This window comes from Ornithorhynchus anatinus, chromosome 1 (assembly GCF_004115215.2).
Source record: "Ornithorhynchus anatinus isolate Pmale09 chromosome 1, mOrnAna1.pri.v4, whole genome shotgun sequence".
Lineage (NCBI taxonomy): Eukaryota > Metazoa > Chordata > Mammalia > Monotremata > Ornithorhynchidae > Ornithorhynchus > Ornithorhynchus anatinus.
In genome coordinates this window covers 73,449,906-73,467,984 of record NC_041728.1, presented here as the reverse complement: position 1 = coordinate 73,467,984, position 18,079 = coordinate 73,449,906, and the positions used below count along the sequence as shown (strand labels likewise).

General features: G+C 40.7%; 1 protein-coding gene and 1 non-coding gene across 3 annotated transcripts in view; one reads left to right on the top strand and one right to left on the bottom strand.

The window, feature by feature from the left end:
* COL21A1 (collagen type XXI alpha 1 chain) overlaps positions 1–15,511 on the top strand; it is a 111,508-nt gene extending 95,997 nt beyond the window's left edge. For both annotated transcript variants that reach the window (XM_029074220.2, XM_029074226.2), the window contains 8 exons: positions 1,833–1,868; positions 2,759–2,803; positions 6,109–6,141; positions 6,625–6,771; positions 7,504–7,558; positions 7,708–7,908; positions 13,306–13,383; positions 14,207–15,511. In XM_029074220.2, the coding sequence (XP_028930053.1) occupies positions 1,833–1,868; positions 2,759–2,803; positions 6,109–6,141; positions 6,625–6,771; positions 7,504–7,558; positions 7,708–7,908; positions 13,306–13,383; positions 14,207–14,394 (783 nt within the window). In that variant the 3' untranslated portion in view covers positions 14,395–15,511. The remainder of the gene's footprint in view (positions 1–1,832; positions 1,869–2,758; positions 2,804–6,108; positions 6,142–6,624; positions 6,772–7,503; positions 7,559–7,707; positions 7,909–13,305; positions 13,384–14,206) is intronic.
* Positions 15,512–17,613: 2,102 nt separating this feature from the next.
* Positions 17,614–17,751, bottom strand: LOC114817777. The gene has a single exon (XR_003765633.1). It is a non-coding gene; the product is annotated as a small nucleolar RNA SNORA7 (small nucleolar RNA).
* Between the last annotated feature and the right edge of the window lie 328 nt (positions 17,752–18,079).

Here is an 18,079-nt window from a genome sequence, read left to right as displayed (position 1 = left end):
CCACAAAAGTCTTACTTTTAATTTATTCTGTAGTGGAGGAGGTTCAGAACTTCATTTCTTGTCAACTTACTTTTTGAACATTCAGGAGAAACAAATTCATTTTTGAAAAAAATGTGTTCAGTGGTAAGCTGTGATAGAGAGAACAATAATTCCATGTTATTCTACAAGTATAAGAGAATACAGTTTTTCAGGCAGCATTATACATTTTGTATTACTATTTATTTTTGGCCTAAAAAAAGCAAACATGTCATTTAGTAAATCACTCAAGATACACAGTAAAAATAAAATGACTCCATTTTAAAGAAGCAGCATGGCTTAGTGGAAAGAGCCCGGGCTTGGGAGTCAGAGTTCATGGGTGCGAATCCTAGCTCTGCCATTTGTCAGCTGTGGGCAAGTCACTTAACTTCTCTGGGCCTCAGTTACCTCATCTGTAAAATGGGGATTAAGACTGTGAGCCTCACGTGGGACAACCTGATTACTCTGTTTCTACCCCAGCGCTTAGAACAGTGCTCTGCACATAGTAAGCGCTTAACAAATGCCAACATTATTATTATTATATTTGATAAAATTGAAATTAGAGAAAGAAAGAACTACTATCCACAGCCGATTATATATTATATGCTGACAGATTAAAGTTTGGATTTTATTTTATGTGAAATGACCAACGTGTTTTTTATTTGCTCCTCTATTGAAAAGTGCTCTCACAAGATAATTTCCCAAAATGGCCTCAGTTGTGCATTTTGACTATTTGCTGACATTAATGTACTTAATTCCTTGAATGAGTTTTGGATTTGTGGGCAGCATCATTTAGTTCCTAGTAGTCTATATAAAACATATCAGAAGGGTGATGATATTCAAAAGTTCTTAACTTTATCCAAATGTTTAAATGGGAGAAGCAGCACAGGCTAGCAGATAGATCACGAGCCTGGGAGTAAGAAGGTCTTGGGTTCTAGTTTCAGCTCTTCCATTTCTCTGTGTGACCTTGGGCAATTAATTTATCAGGGCCTCTAATCCCGGCTATGCCACTTGTCTGCTGTGTGGCCTTGGGCAAGTCACTTAACTTCCCTGTGCCTCAATTACCTCATATGCAAAATGGGGATTAAGACTGTGAGCCCAATGTGGGACATGGACTCTATCCAACCTGATTTGTTTGTAACCACCCCAGTGCTTAGTATAGCGCTTGGCACATAGTAAGCATTTAACAAATTCCATTAATTATTATTATTATTATTACTTTATATCTACCCCAGTGTTTAGAATAGCATCTGCACATACTAAAAGTTTAACAGATACACAATTACTATTGTTATTATGTTGAGAGTAGAGACAACACATAATATAATGGCTTGGAGAGCAAGAGATTCTAATTCTAATCCTAACTCTGCAGCTAACGTGCTGTGAGTTCATGATACCTCACTTTAGCTTATCCCCAGTCAAAGAAAGTTAAAAATTGACATTCCCTAGTATTTTTCTTGATGCCCATGGGGAAAAAATCTTATTTCAACCTGTTGTGAGACTGGTTGATCGATGTAAAAGTATTTGGAGATTGTTGGAAAGAAATTCATTAAAATCAAAGTAAGTGATATGTTTTTTACTGTGTCTAGTAGTTGTAATAGTATTACTAAGAATTTACTGCTAGGTATTCTGAACTTTATCTGAACAATTCCACACTTTTAGTTATTAATACCACACTCTGTTGTTAACATTGTCGTTGTGTTTCCCTAGGAAGGACACCTTTACCTGATCATTTTCAGGATTAATTTGCCGATATTTCACTTTCCTTAGATGAAGGAAAATCAATTTCTAACTCAGTTTCTTCCTGTGTTTTACAGGGTGACAAAGGAAACCCAGGTGAAAGAGGTATCCAGGTAAAATGCCTTTTTTTTTCTGGATGATCAGTAGTCAAAAAGTGTCCTCAGAATAGGGAATATGTCTTTCTGCTTTTACAGTTTGATATTAAGTACATTGCGCAGAGCTCTGCACACAGCAAGTGTTCATTAAATTGGCTGCCTGACAGGAGGAAACGCATGTGTTGCTGTGCAGTACTCTTGGTTTTTGGCCAACTGGACTCACACAGATCTGCCAGCATTGTTTCCTGGGTTTAAAAAGATGCCAGAACAGCAGTACAGATGCCACCCTTCCCCCCAGCCCACTCCCCTCTGCCGCCTGCCACACTCTCCCTCTATTGATTAAGCCCTATTTGAGGTCCATTTAGCAAATCATACCTCTCAAGGCACTAAAAGTTACTTCTGTTCTAGAATAGGGGAGGCTGTGGCCTTCTTGCTGGCAGGAGTACATTCAATTTTTTTCTTAATACTGTGTTAGTTCCCCAGGAACCATTGAAATAATAATAATAATTATATTTGTTAAGCACTTACTATGTGCCAGGCACTGTACTGAGCGCTGGAGTAGATAGATACAAGCAAATTGGGTTGGACCCAGTCCCTGTCCCACGTGGGGCTTACAGTCTCAATCTCCATTTTCCAGATGAGGTCACTGGGGCCCAGTGACTTGCCCAAAGTCACACAGCATAGAAATGGTGGAGTCTGGAGTAGAACTCAAGACCTTCTGATTCTCTGGGCCATGCTCAATCCACTGTGCAGCAATCACAATGATAACTGATAATTATTATTGCATCAACTTCAAAAAAGACATCTATTTTAACCTTTTTTTCCACTTTTTTTCAGTTTAATGCATTCTTAGTGATTAATTACATCTGATTATACAATTTACATGTTTTGTTTACTTTTTTTGGAAGGGTCAAAAGGGAGAAGATGGAAGATCAGGAACTCCAGGCCAACCGGTAAAAGCACAAAAATAATTAAGCTCTATAAATTTCCTTTTCCATGAAGTAACACCAAGATAAAAGCACATCTGTAGATACATAAGGAGAGGAAAATATTTTCCCATGAATTTTCCTTGGGGAAAATAACAGGTGTAAAATGTCTGGCTAATAAAAAAGACCTGAGACAAAATTGCCTCAGGCAATTTTTAACAAAGCTTAGCTTTCCTAGAGTTGACAGCCATTTTGACCATCTCCATGCCTGGAATCATAAACCTCACTACTCTTTTTCTTCCCATTAAGTGGCTGGAGTGGAAGAAACTGCTCTGTCTTTCCTTTTTTACTGCAACCAGAGAGCTTTCAGTTGGCAAGGACCCCTGCTCCCCTTACCACCTCCACCTCCTGCTAAAACTCTCTTGCTCCGCTGAGACCCACCATTGTATTGACAGGTGTTCCGGTGTGAAAGTAAGAAGCACAGGGGAGAAAGAGCAGGGTCCCCCCCCGCCAACATTTGTGGCTTGGTATTGTGAGCACTAGGAATGGTAAAAAAATAAGTCTTCCATTCATGAGCAGAAGAGTTAAGGCGTCCCCTGCTGACATTATCACAGGATTTTTAGCACAGTATGAATCGGGCAGATCTTTCCAGGATTAGGATAAAAATTGATGGCAAATTGTACTTTCAAACAGATGGAAAAGCTGAAAAAGATTGAGTAGATCATATTTATGCAGCCAACTTTTCATTTTGAATGTGCTGTTGAAAAGGGGCCAGGGATTTTTTTTTTTTGAGGGGTGTAGAGAGAACTTGGATGGGAGAGGTTTTATAACACCAATAGGACAGACAGCCACTATGTGGGATTTTTGAGCCCTAATTGGAAACTCTAAAGTCTTGGGATCAGCAAATTTGTGAACCCAGCTCAGAAAGTGAAGGGGCTCCCTTCACTTGCTCCCATTAGCTCTATGGAGTGGATACCTGAATGTTTTGTTCAGTATTTATGAGTAGTTTGGTTTCCTCTGTGCTTGTCTCCTCCTGCTTTCCCTTTCACCTGCCTGTAATCACTCTGCTTCCCTCTGTTTCCTATCTCTTTAGCTTTCCTCTCACGTATCCGAAATATTCTAATATTTTTTGCTGTTTACAACAGCCAGAGTACTGGCTTCTCTAACTGTTCTGTGAGATCAGGTTGCTAGGGAGCTGCAAACCTCCCACTCCTCGGGAGTTAGTGTTTGCATGCTGTTTAGAGTGCTCTAAGATTCTACTCGGCAATGGTAGAGTAATAATAATGTTGGTATTTGTTAAGCGCTTACTAGGTGCCGAGCACTGTTCTAAGCGCTGGGGTAGACATAGGGGAATCAGGTTGTCCCACGTGGGGCTCACAGTCTTAATCCCCATTTTACAGATGAGGGAACTGAGGCCCAGAGAAGTTAAGTGACTTGCCCACAGTCACACAGCCGACAAGTGGCAGAGCTGGGATTCGAACTCATGAGCCCTGACTCCAAAGCCCGTGCTCTTTCCACTGAGCCACGAGTAGTTACCTCTCCACACATTCCTCTCGGTTCGCACATGTGGATTTGTGTTGTCTCTGGTCACGTGGGAAGTACAAGCAAATGCAGTGTGGTTTAATGGGTAGAGCATGGGCCTGGGAGTCAGAAAGATTTAGATTTTAATTCCATTTCTGCCACCTTTCTGCTGTGTGATCTTGGGAAAGTGACTTAACTTCTCTGTGCCTCAGTTACTGCATCTGTAAAATGGAGATCAAGACTATGAGACCCATGTAGGACACAGACTGTGCCCAACCTAATTACCTTTTGTTTTTTAAGCTATTTGTTAAGCATTTACTGTGTTCCAGACACTGTACTAAGTGTTGATGTAGATACAAGGTACTCATGTTGCTTCCCTAGTAGCTACCCCAGCACTTTGAACAGTTTCTGGTACATAATAAGGGCTTAAAAATGCCTTTTAAAGATGCTTTACTCATACTTTATCAGTGATACATATTTTGAGCTTCAACTACAATAAACTGTTAAATCTGGAGAATAGCTCATTTCATTTTCCTTTTTCCAACATTGTGATTATCATACATAGCAATGAGAACAACTTGCCATTGTCAGGTTGACAACAAGTGAGGAAGCATTTCTTTATATGCCAAAACCCAAGAGAAGAATCATTTCCCTGTAAGGATAGTAGGTTGCATCTCTACCCTGAATGAATATATGTACATATAATTCTATTTATATTAATGATGTGCACATATCTCTAATCCTATTTATATTAATGTTATTGGTGCCTGTTTATTTGTTTTGTTGTCTGTCTCCGCCTTCTAGACTGTGAGCCTGTTGTTGGGTAGGGATTATCTCTGTTGCTGAAATGTAGTTTCTAAGCACTTAGTACAGTGCTCAGCACACAGTAAGCACTCAATAAATACCATTGAATGAATGAATGATGCTTTTTCCAATAGAATTGTTATTTTAAAGGAATACAATTTTTGAATCAGTTCATTTCTTTTTCAGGCAGAAGCATTGTCTGTCACCCACTCTTTCTTGTCAGTCCTTTCTCTCTGATTCACTTTTGTCCTTTGATCCCACTTTACCCTGTTCATATTTAGAGCTGCTTGCAAGATCAAAGTTAACTATCAAAAATAGGGTTTCACAGATGAAATGTTTTATATTTTAATAATAAGTTTTGTTCTACTCTATTTCTTATAGCTTTTTAGCCAAGTGGGATATTTTTAAAATGAACAAATAACTCCATATAGGGAGAAATTTCATGTTCCTTGATGTGCTCTGGCTTCACCAGCTGTTGGCAACTTAGTAACATAAAGGTTAGAAATTAGAAAAAACATCCTTAAAAGTCCTTATCAGCCATGCTATGCCATTGGAATGGGTGTGTGAAAAAGAGGAGTATGATAGGCTAGGAATTAGATGTAATGGTATATTCTAGAAGGGTGAGGCATGTGACATTTTTCTCTCTTCCCAGGATGTCAGTCACTACGTATGATAGCTTTAACAGAGGTTGTTATTTAGTGTAATGATAGTAATAATAACATATGTGAGATTTGTTAAGCACTGACTATGTGCCAGACACAGTGGGCTGGGAATGTGTCTGTTGTTATATTGTACTCTCCCAAATGCTTAGTATAGTGCTCTGCACACAGTAAGCACTCAATAAATACTATTTATTGTTTTCATACAAATAAAATGGATACAATATTCATTCATTCAGTCATATTTATTGAGCGTTTACTGTGTGCAGGCACTGTACTAAGTGCTTAGCACTGTACTAATTCCTGTCCTTTCACATGCTAAAGTAATTTTTCTTTTCATTTCCAAAGGGAACCCAGGGTCAACATGGTGCAAGAGGGGAGGTATGCACTTCCTTTCTTTAAAAACTTCTCACTGACTGTGTGAACTTATCTGAAAGAGGGGACAATTAATAGCATAGACAGTTAAAACTCACAGATAATTCATAAATTTCATTTTCATCAGTGTTTTTGACTGACAAAATATTTTACCAAAAAGAAGCAGAATTGAATTGGAGTTTCATCTACAATTCCTTTATCCATCTATCCAATGGTAAGGTTCCAAATATAATTAGAAATGGACAAAAAATGGTCCAAAGAAGGAGGAGGAATGGAAACAAAGGGCCTGGGTGGCCAGAAGATGTCTACAACAGGAAACCTCAGAAGAAGAGTCTGCACTAAATTTAGCTTCTTCAGATTTAGTCATTTGGGGTCTTCAGAAATCATAATATCCTTCCATAGGTTATGTTTAGAAGGATTTTTTTTTAGTAAGTAACAGCTGTGATTTCTAGAATATTTAAAAGTATGTTTTGTTCTGTCTTGTTTTAGAAGGGTGAGAAAGGAGACCCTGGCATCCGGGGTCCCAGCGGACAGAAAGGTGAATCAGGAGAGAATGGCTCAATGGGCCCTGTAGGTCCAAGGGGACAACCTGGAGACACCGGTCCCCCTGGCCCTTCTGGATTAGATGGAAAACCGGTATGTATTTTGGTGTCCAGTGGTGAACTGAGAAAATAATGATAATAATGATGGTATTTTCTAAGTGTTTACTCTGAGCCAGGAGTAAGCGCTGTACTAAACGCTGGGGTGGATACAAGCAAATTAAGTTGGACATGGTTCCATTTAGGGCTCACAGAGGCTAACCCTATTTTATAGGTGAGGTAACTGAGGCACAGAGAAGTGAATTGACTCACCCAGGGCCACACAGCAGTCAAGTGGCAGAGCCTGGATTAAAACTCATAACTTTCTGACCAGGCTCGTGCTCTATCTACTATGCCATGCTGCTTGCTTCTTCCCAGAACTGTAGTAGCTTCTAGCTGGGTGTCTTCAATCAATACCATTAGTGAGTGTAGGAGCAATGAAGATGCTGTCAGGTCACGCTCTCTTCTTCCTGAGATGCAGGAGCAACAAATTACTTCTTAAAACCACCTCCTGAATCTCCAGGTATTTCTCTGGGGTCTACTTTTCTACTTAGCCAAAGGATTATTACTTTTTTTTTAAACTGAGGAAATGGGAGTTGGGGGTTCATTTGGGGCACCTTACATTTGCTCCCTACCTTGTTTAAATCGGTTCCTCTAGGCCATAGTCCACAATATCAGTTGTATAGCTATAGTTCCACTTCTGTTCAGAGCATGTCATGTTTTTGTGTTGTTCATGAATGTTTTCCGAGCAGTATTCATGTACAAAATAACGTCTGGATGTTTAATGCAGGGAAGAGAGTTTTCGGAACAGTTTATCCGGCAAGTTTGCACGGATGTGTTGAGAGGTAAGCCCAAACTCAATTCATGAAGTATAAATTTTTAAAAAATGTATTTGTCATATTTGGTGTGGGGGGAACTAATTACTTTGTCATATTTGAATTCATGGATCTACAACCAACACCCAATAAATACTATTCATTTAAACTTGTTTCAGCCCAGCTGCCGGTCTTACTTCACAGTGGAAGGCTGCAAAATTGTGATCGTTGTCAGTCCCAAGATGGCTCTCCAGGTGCTCCCGGACCACCTGGCCCAACAGGACCAGAAGGCCCCAGAGGATTCCCTGGTTTTCCAGGGAGAGATGGGGTTCCAGGACAGATGGGAGCACCTGGGCGTCCCGGTGCCCGGGGACTAAAAGGTATTCAGCTATTTTTATGTTTGTCTCACCGTTAGAGGGTGAGCAATTTATGGTAAGGGAATGTGTGTCACTTCTGTATTCTCCACTTCTCAAGAACCTAGAACAATTGAGTGGGTGCTCAATCAATCAATAAATTGCATTAATTGAGCGCTTACTGTTTGCAGAGAACCACACAAAGCGCTTCGAAGAGTACAATATGAACAGAGTACAATATAACTCTCTCCCTTGGTGAACTCATTTGCTCCCATGGCTTCAACTATCATCTCTACAAAGATCTGCATCTCCTTCCCTGTTCTCTCTCCCTCCCTCCAGGCTCATATCTCCTCCTGACCTCAGGTCATCTCCACCTGGATGTAAAACTCAACATGTCCAAGACTGAGCTCCTTATCTTCCCTCCCAAACCTTGTCCTCTCCTTGACTTCCCTGTCGCTGAGGACGGCATTACCATCCTTACCGACTCACAAGCCCGCGCAACCTTGGTGTCATACTTGACTCCGCTCTCTCATTCACCCCACACATCCAATCCGTCATCAAAACCTGCTGGTCTCACCTTCACAACGTTGCCAAGATCCGCCCTTTCCTCTCTATCCAAATTGCTACCTTGCTGGTACAAGTTATTATAATATCCCAACTGGATTATTGCATATTAGCCTCCTCTCTGATCTCCCATCCTCCTGTCTTTCCCTGCTCCAGTCTATACTTCATTCCGCTTCCTGGATTATCTTTCTGCAGAAACACTCTGGGTGTGATACTCCCCTCCTCAAAAACCTCCAGTGGCTGCCTATCAACCTTCGCATGAAACAAAAACTCCTCACTCTTGGCTTCAAAGCTCTGCATCACTTGGCCCCCTCCTACATCACCTCCCTTCTATCCTCCTACATCCCACCCCATACACTCTGCTCCTCTGCAAGCAGCGTGGCTCAGTGGAAAGAGCACGGGCTTTGGAGTCAGGGCTCATGAGTTCGAATCCCAGCTCTGCCACTTGTCGGCTGTGTGACTGTGGGCAAGTCACTTAACTTCTCCGTGCCTCAGTTCCCTCATCTGTAAAATGGGGATTAAGACTGTGAGCCCCACGTGAGACAACCTGATTCCCCTATGTCTACCCCAGCGCTTAGAACAGTGCTCGGCACATAGTAAGCGCTTAACAAATACCAACATTATTATTATTATTATTATTAACCTCCTCACAGAGCCTCGTTCTTGCCTGTACCGCCATCGACTCCTGGCCCAGGTCTTACCACTGACCTGGACTGCCTTTCCTCCTCACATCTGCCAAACTAACTGTCTTCCCTCTTCAAAGCCCTACTGAGAGCTCACCTCCTTCAGGAGGCATTCCCAGACTGAGCCCTCCCTTTCCCTCTGCCCCTTCTTCCCTCCCCATTCCCCCTACTCCCTCCCTCTGCTCCACCCCCTTACCATTCCCACGGCACTTGTGCATATTTGTATATATTATTACTGTATTTTATTAATGTGTATATAGCTATGATTCTATTTATCTTGATGGTACTGATGCCTGACTACTTGTTTGTTTTGTTGTCTATCTCCTGCTTTTAGACTGTAAGCCCGTTGTTGGGCAGGGATTCTCTCTATCTGTTGCCGAATTGTACATTCCAAGCACTTAGTACGGTGCTCTGCACATAGTAAGCACTCAATAAATACAATCGAATGTATGAATGAATGAACAGATTTGGTAGTGACGTTTTCTGCCCACTATGAGTTTACAGTCTACCACTTAATAGTTGTGATTACGTTACTACCACTTGACATGGAAATTTCCATGTCTCTTCCTAATGTATTGTGCTTGTGGTGTATGGCATGTGTGGCTTAGTTTCTTCACCTAATATGCAGGTTCCCTTTGGATACTCTGCTACAAGTTCTGTAAACTGTGCCATCCTTTATGAGATATAGGACTCATTTGGAAGTTGAGGGAAAGCTAATACTCAGTATCTTCACCAAGAGCTTTTAGGGATTGAACTGACATTTTCACAAAGTTGGGTTTCAGTGTTTTGAATGATTTTGAATGATTAAAAGAAAACCTTCTTCCATTCAGATCAGAACCAAATAAGCATCGACTTAAAAAAAATTACAGAACCCACCAACATCTTAATAGTATAAAACATTTAAGGCTCACTTTCCACACAACAAATGGGGGAATATGTGCTCATGTATTTATCCATAAATATTTATATTACTGTCTGTCTCCCCTTCTAGACTGTAAATTCTCTATGGGCAAGGAACACATCTACCAACTTCATTGTATTGTACTCTCCCAACCATTTAGTACAGTTCTCTGTACTTAATACTCTTGATTGATATTTAATCATTTTTTCTGTTAAAGGACAGCAAAGAAAGCTCATATCGATTTATTTGAATTTCTAGAGAGTATTCATTTTGTTCTGGGGAAATCTAGCGTTGGAAGTCCCTCCCAATTACTCTAAAAGACCCATATAAATAACAGTTACCCTTATGTGGTAAGGATGGGTCTAGGATTATCAATTTAGTTTTATATTTTGTTACTGGCACCAGCCCCAGTTGGAAAAGGAAGTCCCCACTATATCTTCTTTAGGCTTTATTATTGCCTTTACCTTCCTCATATGAGAAATGGGTTGAGAGGATCTTCCCTCACCTCCAGTCCACTCCCTGGTAGACTGTCTTTTCCCACATCTCTTTTCTTTATCATTTCCTCCTTTTTCCTTTCCTCCTTATCCCCTCTTCTTTAAGAGAAGAGAGAAAGAGGGAAAGAGCGAGGTCCTTGGTGGTGGGAGGGAGTATAGCTTAGTGGATAGAGCACAGGCTTGGGAGTCAGAAACACCTGGGTTCTAATTCTGGCTCCACCAATTGTCTGCTGTGTGACCTTGCACAAGCAAATCACTTCACTTCTCTGTTCCTGTCACCTCATCTGTAAAATGTAGATTAAGACTGTGAGCTCCATGTGGGACAGGGACTTTGTCCAACCTGTGTCTACCCCAACTTTTAGTAATAATAATAATAATGTTGGTATTTGTTAAGCGCTTACTATGTGCCAAGCACTGTTCTAAGCGCTGGGGTAGACACAGGGGAATCAGGTTGTCCCACGTGGGGCTCACAGTCTTAATCCCCATTTTACAGATGAGGTAACTGAGGCATCGAGAAGTTAAGTGACTTGCCCAAAGTCACACAGCTGACAAGTGGCCGAGCCGGGATTCGAACCCATGACCTCTGACTCCAAGCCCGTGCTCTTTCCACTGAGCCAGTACAGTGCCTGGCACATAGTGAACGCTTAACATTAACAGCAACAAGGTGGGAGTTATCGCAGATGTTTTTCTTAGCTGAGAGTGTGTGGCAGGCTGAGAGTGTGTAGCAGCAGCTTTTATCCCCAGGCGGATGCATGGTGAAAAAAAATTGTCTTGAACAAGATGGAAGCTTTGACAGAAGAGTGCTTTTCAAGGTCCTGGTCGATAAGTCTCGGAGTTGAGAGGAGGGCAGGATTAATAGAATGGTGGGCATATTCTTTCCTCAATATTCATTTTTGGGTTTTGGAGGTACATTTGCCAGTATGGTAACCCTTTCATTCATCATCCTGTGCTGCTTTGTACTGGATATTTGAGACAGTAGTATTTCATATTAGAAATCAATCATTTATTGAGCACTTACTGTGTGCAGAATACTGTTCTAAGCACTTAGAACAATATGACATAATAACAATATAATAGAAAGTCAAATTTCACCATTTCTTGGAGTTAATGGAATTTTTTTTTCCTCCCAGAGAGGAAATGAGAAACATATCTCTGAGTGATCAGTTCCCATTTTAGTGACTGAGGCAGTGCAAGGAAACTTCAGAGTTCCAAAAGTCAATGGTTTAGAGAGATGACATTTGGGCAGAAGGAAGAGGGTGAGTGTAGAGAAGAAGGTTTACATTACAGATCTTGAAAGAGGTACCAGCTGTAAAATTCCTACCTTTTCCTATAATCTTACCTTCAACATTTCCTCACTTTAGTGACAAAAGAATGTCTATAAATCTTTAATCGACCTAGGACTAGGATAAAACCCACTATTCTAATTTTAAGTCATAGTCCCTGGAGATCAGTGGCTACTTGACTTAATTTCAATTAAATAATAATAATTGAAATATATGTTAAGTAATATGTGCCAAGCCCTGCACTAAGTGCTGGGGCAGATGAAAGATAATCAGAGCAAACATAGTCTTTGTACCATTCAGGGCTCACACTCCAAAGGAGAGGGGGAAGAGATATTTAATCTTCATTATAAGATGGGTAAATTGAGGCATGGAAGCATAAAATGACCTACCCAAGGTCACATAGCAGGCATGTGGAAAAGCCAAGATTGATTCCCAGACTCCTGCTCTTTCTACTAAGTCACACTTCTTGATTAAGCTTGTTTTTGGTCCAACAGAAGAAGCACTGCTCTGGGAATAGATCTGAGTTTGTCGCAGCTCTGCCTATATCTGGCTTATGTGGGCCAAGATCATATGTACTTGGCAATGTGCTTTGCTCCTGTCTACCAACTTAATCCTTGCGCTGCCTTCACTAGAGGGAAAAGAGGCAGCGTGGCCTAAGGGATAGAATATGGGCTAGGGAATCAGAAAAATAATGATGATATTTGTTAAGTACTTACTATGTGTCAAGCACTGTTCTAAGTGCTGGGGTAGACACAGTGCAATAAGGTTGTCCCACTGTAGGGCTCATCATCTTAATCCCTATTTTACAGATGAGGTAAGTGAGCCACAGAGAAGTTAAGTGACTTGTCCAAAGTCACACATCTGATAAGTGGTGGAGGAGAGATTAGAACCCTCAACCTCTTACTCCGAAGCCCGTGCTCTTTCCACTAAGCCACTCTGCTTCAGAAGGACCTGGGTTCTAATCACAGCTCTACCACTTGTCTGCTGTGTACCCCTGGGCAAGTCACTTAACTTCTCTGTGCCTTAGTTACCTCATCTGTAAAATGGATTAAGAGTGCCTTAGTTACCTCATCTGTAAAATGGATTAAATCGGTGAGCCCCATGTGGTACATGGACTATGTCCAACCTGATTTTCTTGCTTCTACTCCAATACTTAGTACAAGGTTTGGAACATAAGTGCTCAACAAATGCCATTAAAAAAAATTGGCAGGATCAAGAGAATGTGAGCAGCACTGCAGATGCCCCTAGCACTATAACCAGTCCCTTTGCATGAGTTCTCAATCAAGGCTCATCTGTTTTACCTGATGGAGACACTCCATCTAGAGGATAGTTCTTTGCATATTTAGCAAATTGAAACAGAGTAAGTAACAAGATCCACAGGATACCTAAGAGTTTTTAAAACTAATTTCCTTGCAACACTGATATTTACCATCTTGAAAAGATTTTGTAAAATCATCTTTTTCAAGAACAACATTTATTTTGTCTTTTGCATCTTGCAGGGCAACCAGGAAGAAATGGAGTAAAGGGCACTCAAGGGTTCGGGAATCCAGGAGAACAGGGACCCCCTGGCCCACCTGGTAAGAGATGGAATAATAAGTGGAACACATTTTATTGAGAGAAGAGCCCATCCACCAGCGGGGTTTAAAAATACACCCAAATAATTACATGTTAGGGAACTACATCAATCTTTTAATTCTGGATAGTATGTATGCCTCTACCAGCCTCTTCAGTTACAACCAAGGCAACTACAGCTGATGTAAAGTGGGCTCTTTCTCACACTTCCCTTGATCCCCACCAAAGTGCTAGGCTTCTGCGCACACTTGTGTATGCATATACACACACACACACACACACAGACTCTCTCTCTCTCTCTCTCTCTCTCTCTCTCTCACTCACACACACACACACACACACTCACACAATCACATATATACACACAATCACATATATACACACTTTCCTGTGATATCAGAGCTTGCCATTCTCCTACAGAATCCATTTGGTTTTCTCTAATGAGGAGTATGGATTTCTGTGTGTTATCTACTGGACATAAGTGCCCATTCTTTAGGGACCTTTGTTACTGTGATACGGTTTGGGCGATGCCATTGGCTTGTTTCTTCTCCTTAGCATCATTGATTTCTCTGTCTGCATTGTCATTATAAATTATTTTCACTTGAATAGCACATTTCTACATTGCTACATTTCCTCTAAAGTGAACATTCTCAGGTGTGGAAACTAGTGAATGCATATTACAATAAACAAAACGATTTAGCTTAGAGAAGAGGACAACTCATTGTCCAGTAAGAGGTCAAACAAGAGAATGTGGTAGCAGGAGGGAGTTCAGTTATGAACAACTTCTGGATTAGTTTCACCACATTCCTATTGCTCTGGTTTATTTAGGTCCAGAAGGTCCTCCAGGAATCAGCAAAGAAGGGCGTCCTGGGGAACCGGGTCTTCCAGGCAAAGATGGGGATCATGGAAATCCTGGAATTCAAGGACGAACTGGGCCCCCCGGAATATGTGATCCATCTCTCTGCTTTAGTGTTATTGTAGGAAGAGATCCATTCAGGAAAGGACCAAACTATTAATATGTCATGCCTTCGCCAGCAAAACAGGCCCGGTGCTTACCTTCTATGGTCTTTCAAGTCTCAGGAAGATTACCAGCGACACTCCCTTGAAAATAAATTAACGTACCTCTAGTTTCGTAAAAGAACAAATCCAATGGTCTTAATCGCATAAGTAAAAGATTGGCCATTTTGATTCTAAAGGCTCTTCACTAATACTTGTGGCTTTTAGTTTGGTAGCATTGATTATCTCCCAAAGGTTTCTGGTTGAGTCTATTCATTTCAGTGTATAAATTGAATACAATAAAATTATCCACAACCATTGCCTTGTAGCAAACTGAATATTAGTTGATCACTTGCAAATCACTGTGAAATGTTTCACATTTAGCCTTCATGCAGTAAATCATTTCATTTTATTATCAGAATGTGGCTAGTTCATTTTGTGTCTATGTGAATCTCATCCTTATTTATCCTTCTTGTCTCATAGCTCGTGCTTTAACACTAGCTAAGAAAAGCTATATTTCATTTTGAAAAAACTAATACTGTCCTGCTTTGTCATCACTTCAACCACATCCTAAATAAGTTTGTTTAGTGATAATGGTTTTAGATTGTGGATAGAATTAGACCAAAAATATTTGACATTAAATTTTACCAAAATTATTATTTTTTTTACTCTACATTTATATTCTAGAGTCTCATTGGAAAATCTTATTTTTATTTGTGCATATAAACTTTCATCTCAGTGTCATTAAATCTGTTAAATGTGTCTCATGACAAAAGGAAAAATTTCACAAGTAATTCATGCTCTCCAATTGCCAAGTCTGTGTGCTGGTTCATTTTTCAGTTTTAATTAAATAAAACAACTGTATGCTAATTTTCATTGTATGCAAAGTTAGCAGGAAATAATAGCAAGTCCAAAAGAAAGCAAATGCACAAATTGTATTAGATTTTGACATGTGTAAGACTATTAAATTAATATGAACAGTCCTGTACTGTACTTGGATTTATAAGTGATTTTTTAGAGTTTTGTTCAGTTGACATGCTATAACTTTTGTAATGTGCTTGACATTCAAGGTAAAATAAAATTTTGTACAGATTTTATGGTAATGAATGAATTATACTTTGAATTATACAATGAATTAAAAGCTAATTATGAATCCTTGGAAATGAGTTTACGATACTTCGGCACATCACTCTCCCTGTGTCAAAACCCCAAATACGCCTGCATCATCCTGAGCATGTATTTTGGAAGTATGGTGGGCACCTCTGTTACCCGCCCCCCCAGCTTGTTGCCTAGTATCCATCTTCCCTGTAATGGATACAAGCAAGTCTCAGCTGTAGGCATAGCCCATTTCACATAATTCGGTCCTTGGTCATAAAGGACCAGTGTAGTCTAATGGAAAGAGCAAGGGCCTGGGAGTCAGAGAACCTCAGTTCTAATCACAGTCCTGCCACTTGTCTTCTGTGCGACCTCGAGGAAGTCACAACTTCTCAGTGTCTGTTTCCTCATCTGTAAAATGGGGATTCATTGCCTGTTCTCCCTCCTTTGTGGACTGTGAGCCTCATGCAGAACAGAGACTGTATCGGGCCTGATTAACTTATATCTTACCTCAGGGCTTAAAACAGTGCTTGACATACAGTAAGCATTTAAACACCATAATAATAATAATAATAGTCCCTAATTTCTGATTTCTATAAAGATCTGGCTCTTGCGTGGTTCCCTTCTACCCTGCTGCCTTTGTGACAGGCAACAATTGGGAGCGATAATCTCAAAAATAAAGCTGATACTGTGATGATTCAATTTGACAAATCTATTTTCAACACATGTACTGTTAGTAATACTTCCATTGACTTTGGAAGTCAGGAGACTGGGTTCTAGTTCCAGTTCTGCCAGTTAAGAAATGCTTGGCAGGGGCTGTGCAGTGAAGGTTCTGTCCGAGGAACTGCCTAGGACACTCTGAGTGGTGGATAGACCCAGCAAACATCCTGAAAAATAGTTTGGTTAACATGAATGGCGAAGATCATGGTTGCTGCCGATCCACTGCCTTCTGAATTATGCTATAATGGACTGGCACTATGCTGTGGTCCCTTTGGTAGTGAACAACCTATGTGTGAACTTTATAATGTGCAGCAACCAGCCCCCTTTTCTTATTAAGCTCAGTACCCCACTCTGAACATGAATGGGAGGGACCAGAGAGCAGCTCTGCACAAACTACTAGCATTCTAGTCAATTGTTTTGGCAGGTTTATGGTGGACTATGGCTCATCTCTAATGATTCTGGGGTCTATAATTAATTCATCATCCTGCATCCAGAGAAGTCCCCAGAAACCTTTTGGCAAGTTGCCTCTTCTAGGACACCAGTGTTCTCACACAGTAAGCCCTCAATAAATACACCTGAATGAATTGAATGAATGAGAAATGCCACCTCAGGATGAGGCCACCATTGTATATCCTACAGTATACCATAAAGGCTTACCTATCCTTTATGTTGATCCATAATAGTGAGGGAACAAATTAGTAATGTGGAATTTGCCCACATGTCAATAGAAGAAATGGTCTTTGGATATTGAGAATTACTATTACTGAATACTTATACCAGTGGCACTTATACGCTATACTCAATATCAGATGGCAGGGCAAAATTACAAATGATGGAATCCTAGAATAAAGTCAATCTTCTAACATTGAAGATATGCTCTCTGCAACAAAAAACACAGTGGTTGGTACATGTGAGGATGGGTGACAGGAAGATACCCAAGCAGCTGCTCTTTGGTGAATGGAAATTAAAAGATCAAAAGCCAGAAGAAAGGATTTAAGGATACAGTAGAATCAAGCATCAGAAAATGCTGGATCCTAGAGGAAAACACTGCTGGAACATAATAATAATTCTGGTATTTGATAAATTCTTACTGTGTTTCAGTCACTGTACTAATCGTGGGGTGGATACAAGCAAATCGGGTTGGACACAATCCCTGTCCCAGATGTGGCCTACTGGCTTAATCCCCATTTTGTTGGTGGTATTGTCATCTTATGCTGTCAAGCCGTGTCCGACCCATAATGATACCATAGACACATTTCTCCCATAACACCCCACCTCCATCTGCAATCGTTCTGGTAGTGTATCTATAGAATTTTCTTGGTAAAAATAAAGCAGTTTACCATTGCCTCCTTCCGTGAAGTAAACCTGACTCTCTGCCCTTGATTCTCTCCCATGCTGCTGCTGACCAGCACAGGTGAATTCTGACTTGTAGCAGATTGTTTTCCACTGGCTAGCCACTGGCCGAGCTAGGAATAGAATGGATATGCCTCTGCTTGACTATCCCTCCCTTAGTGGAGACTGGTAGAGTACTGGAAATTCTCCAGATACGACCCTGAGAGGTGAAATCACCATTTTACAGATGAGGTAACTGAGGCATAGAGAAGTGAAGTGACTCACACATCAGACAAGTGGCAAGGCCAGAATTAGATCTTCCAGCCAGGTCTTCCTGGCTCCCAGACCCATTTTCTATCCACTAGGCAACACTGCTTCTCAAGCAGAAAGTCCATAAGGATTGTGAAACAAGGAGACAAAAGCATAAACAGTGCCAGGTGCTGTAAATAAATATGGCAGCTCACAATGGTCCAAACTCTGTGTGTTTATGTCCCGCATTGGCTTGTCCAGTCATAGATGTACCTATTAGTGAATTTTACTATCAGTAGTATCTTTGAG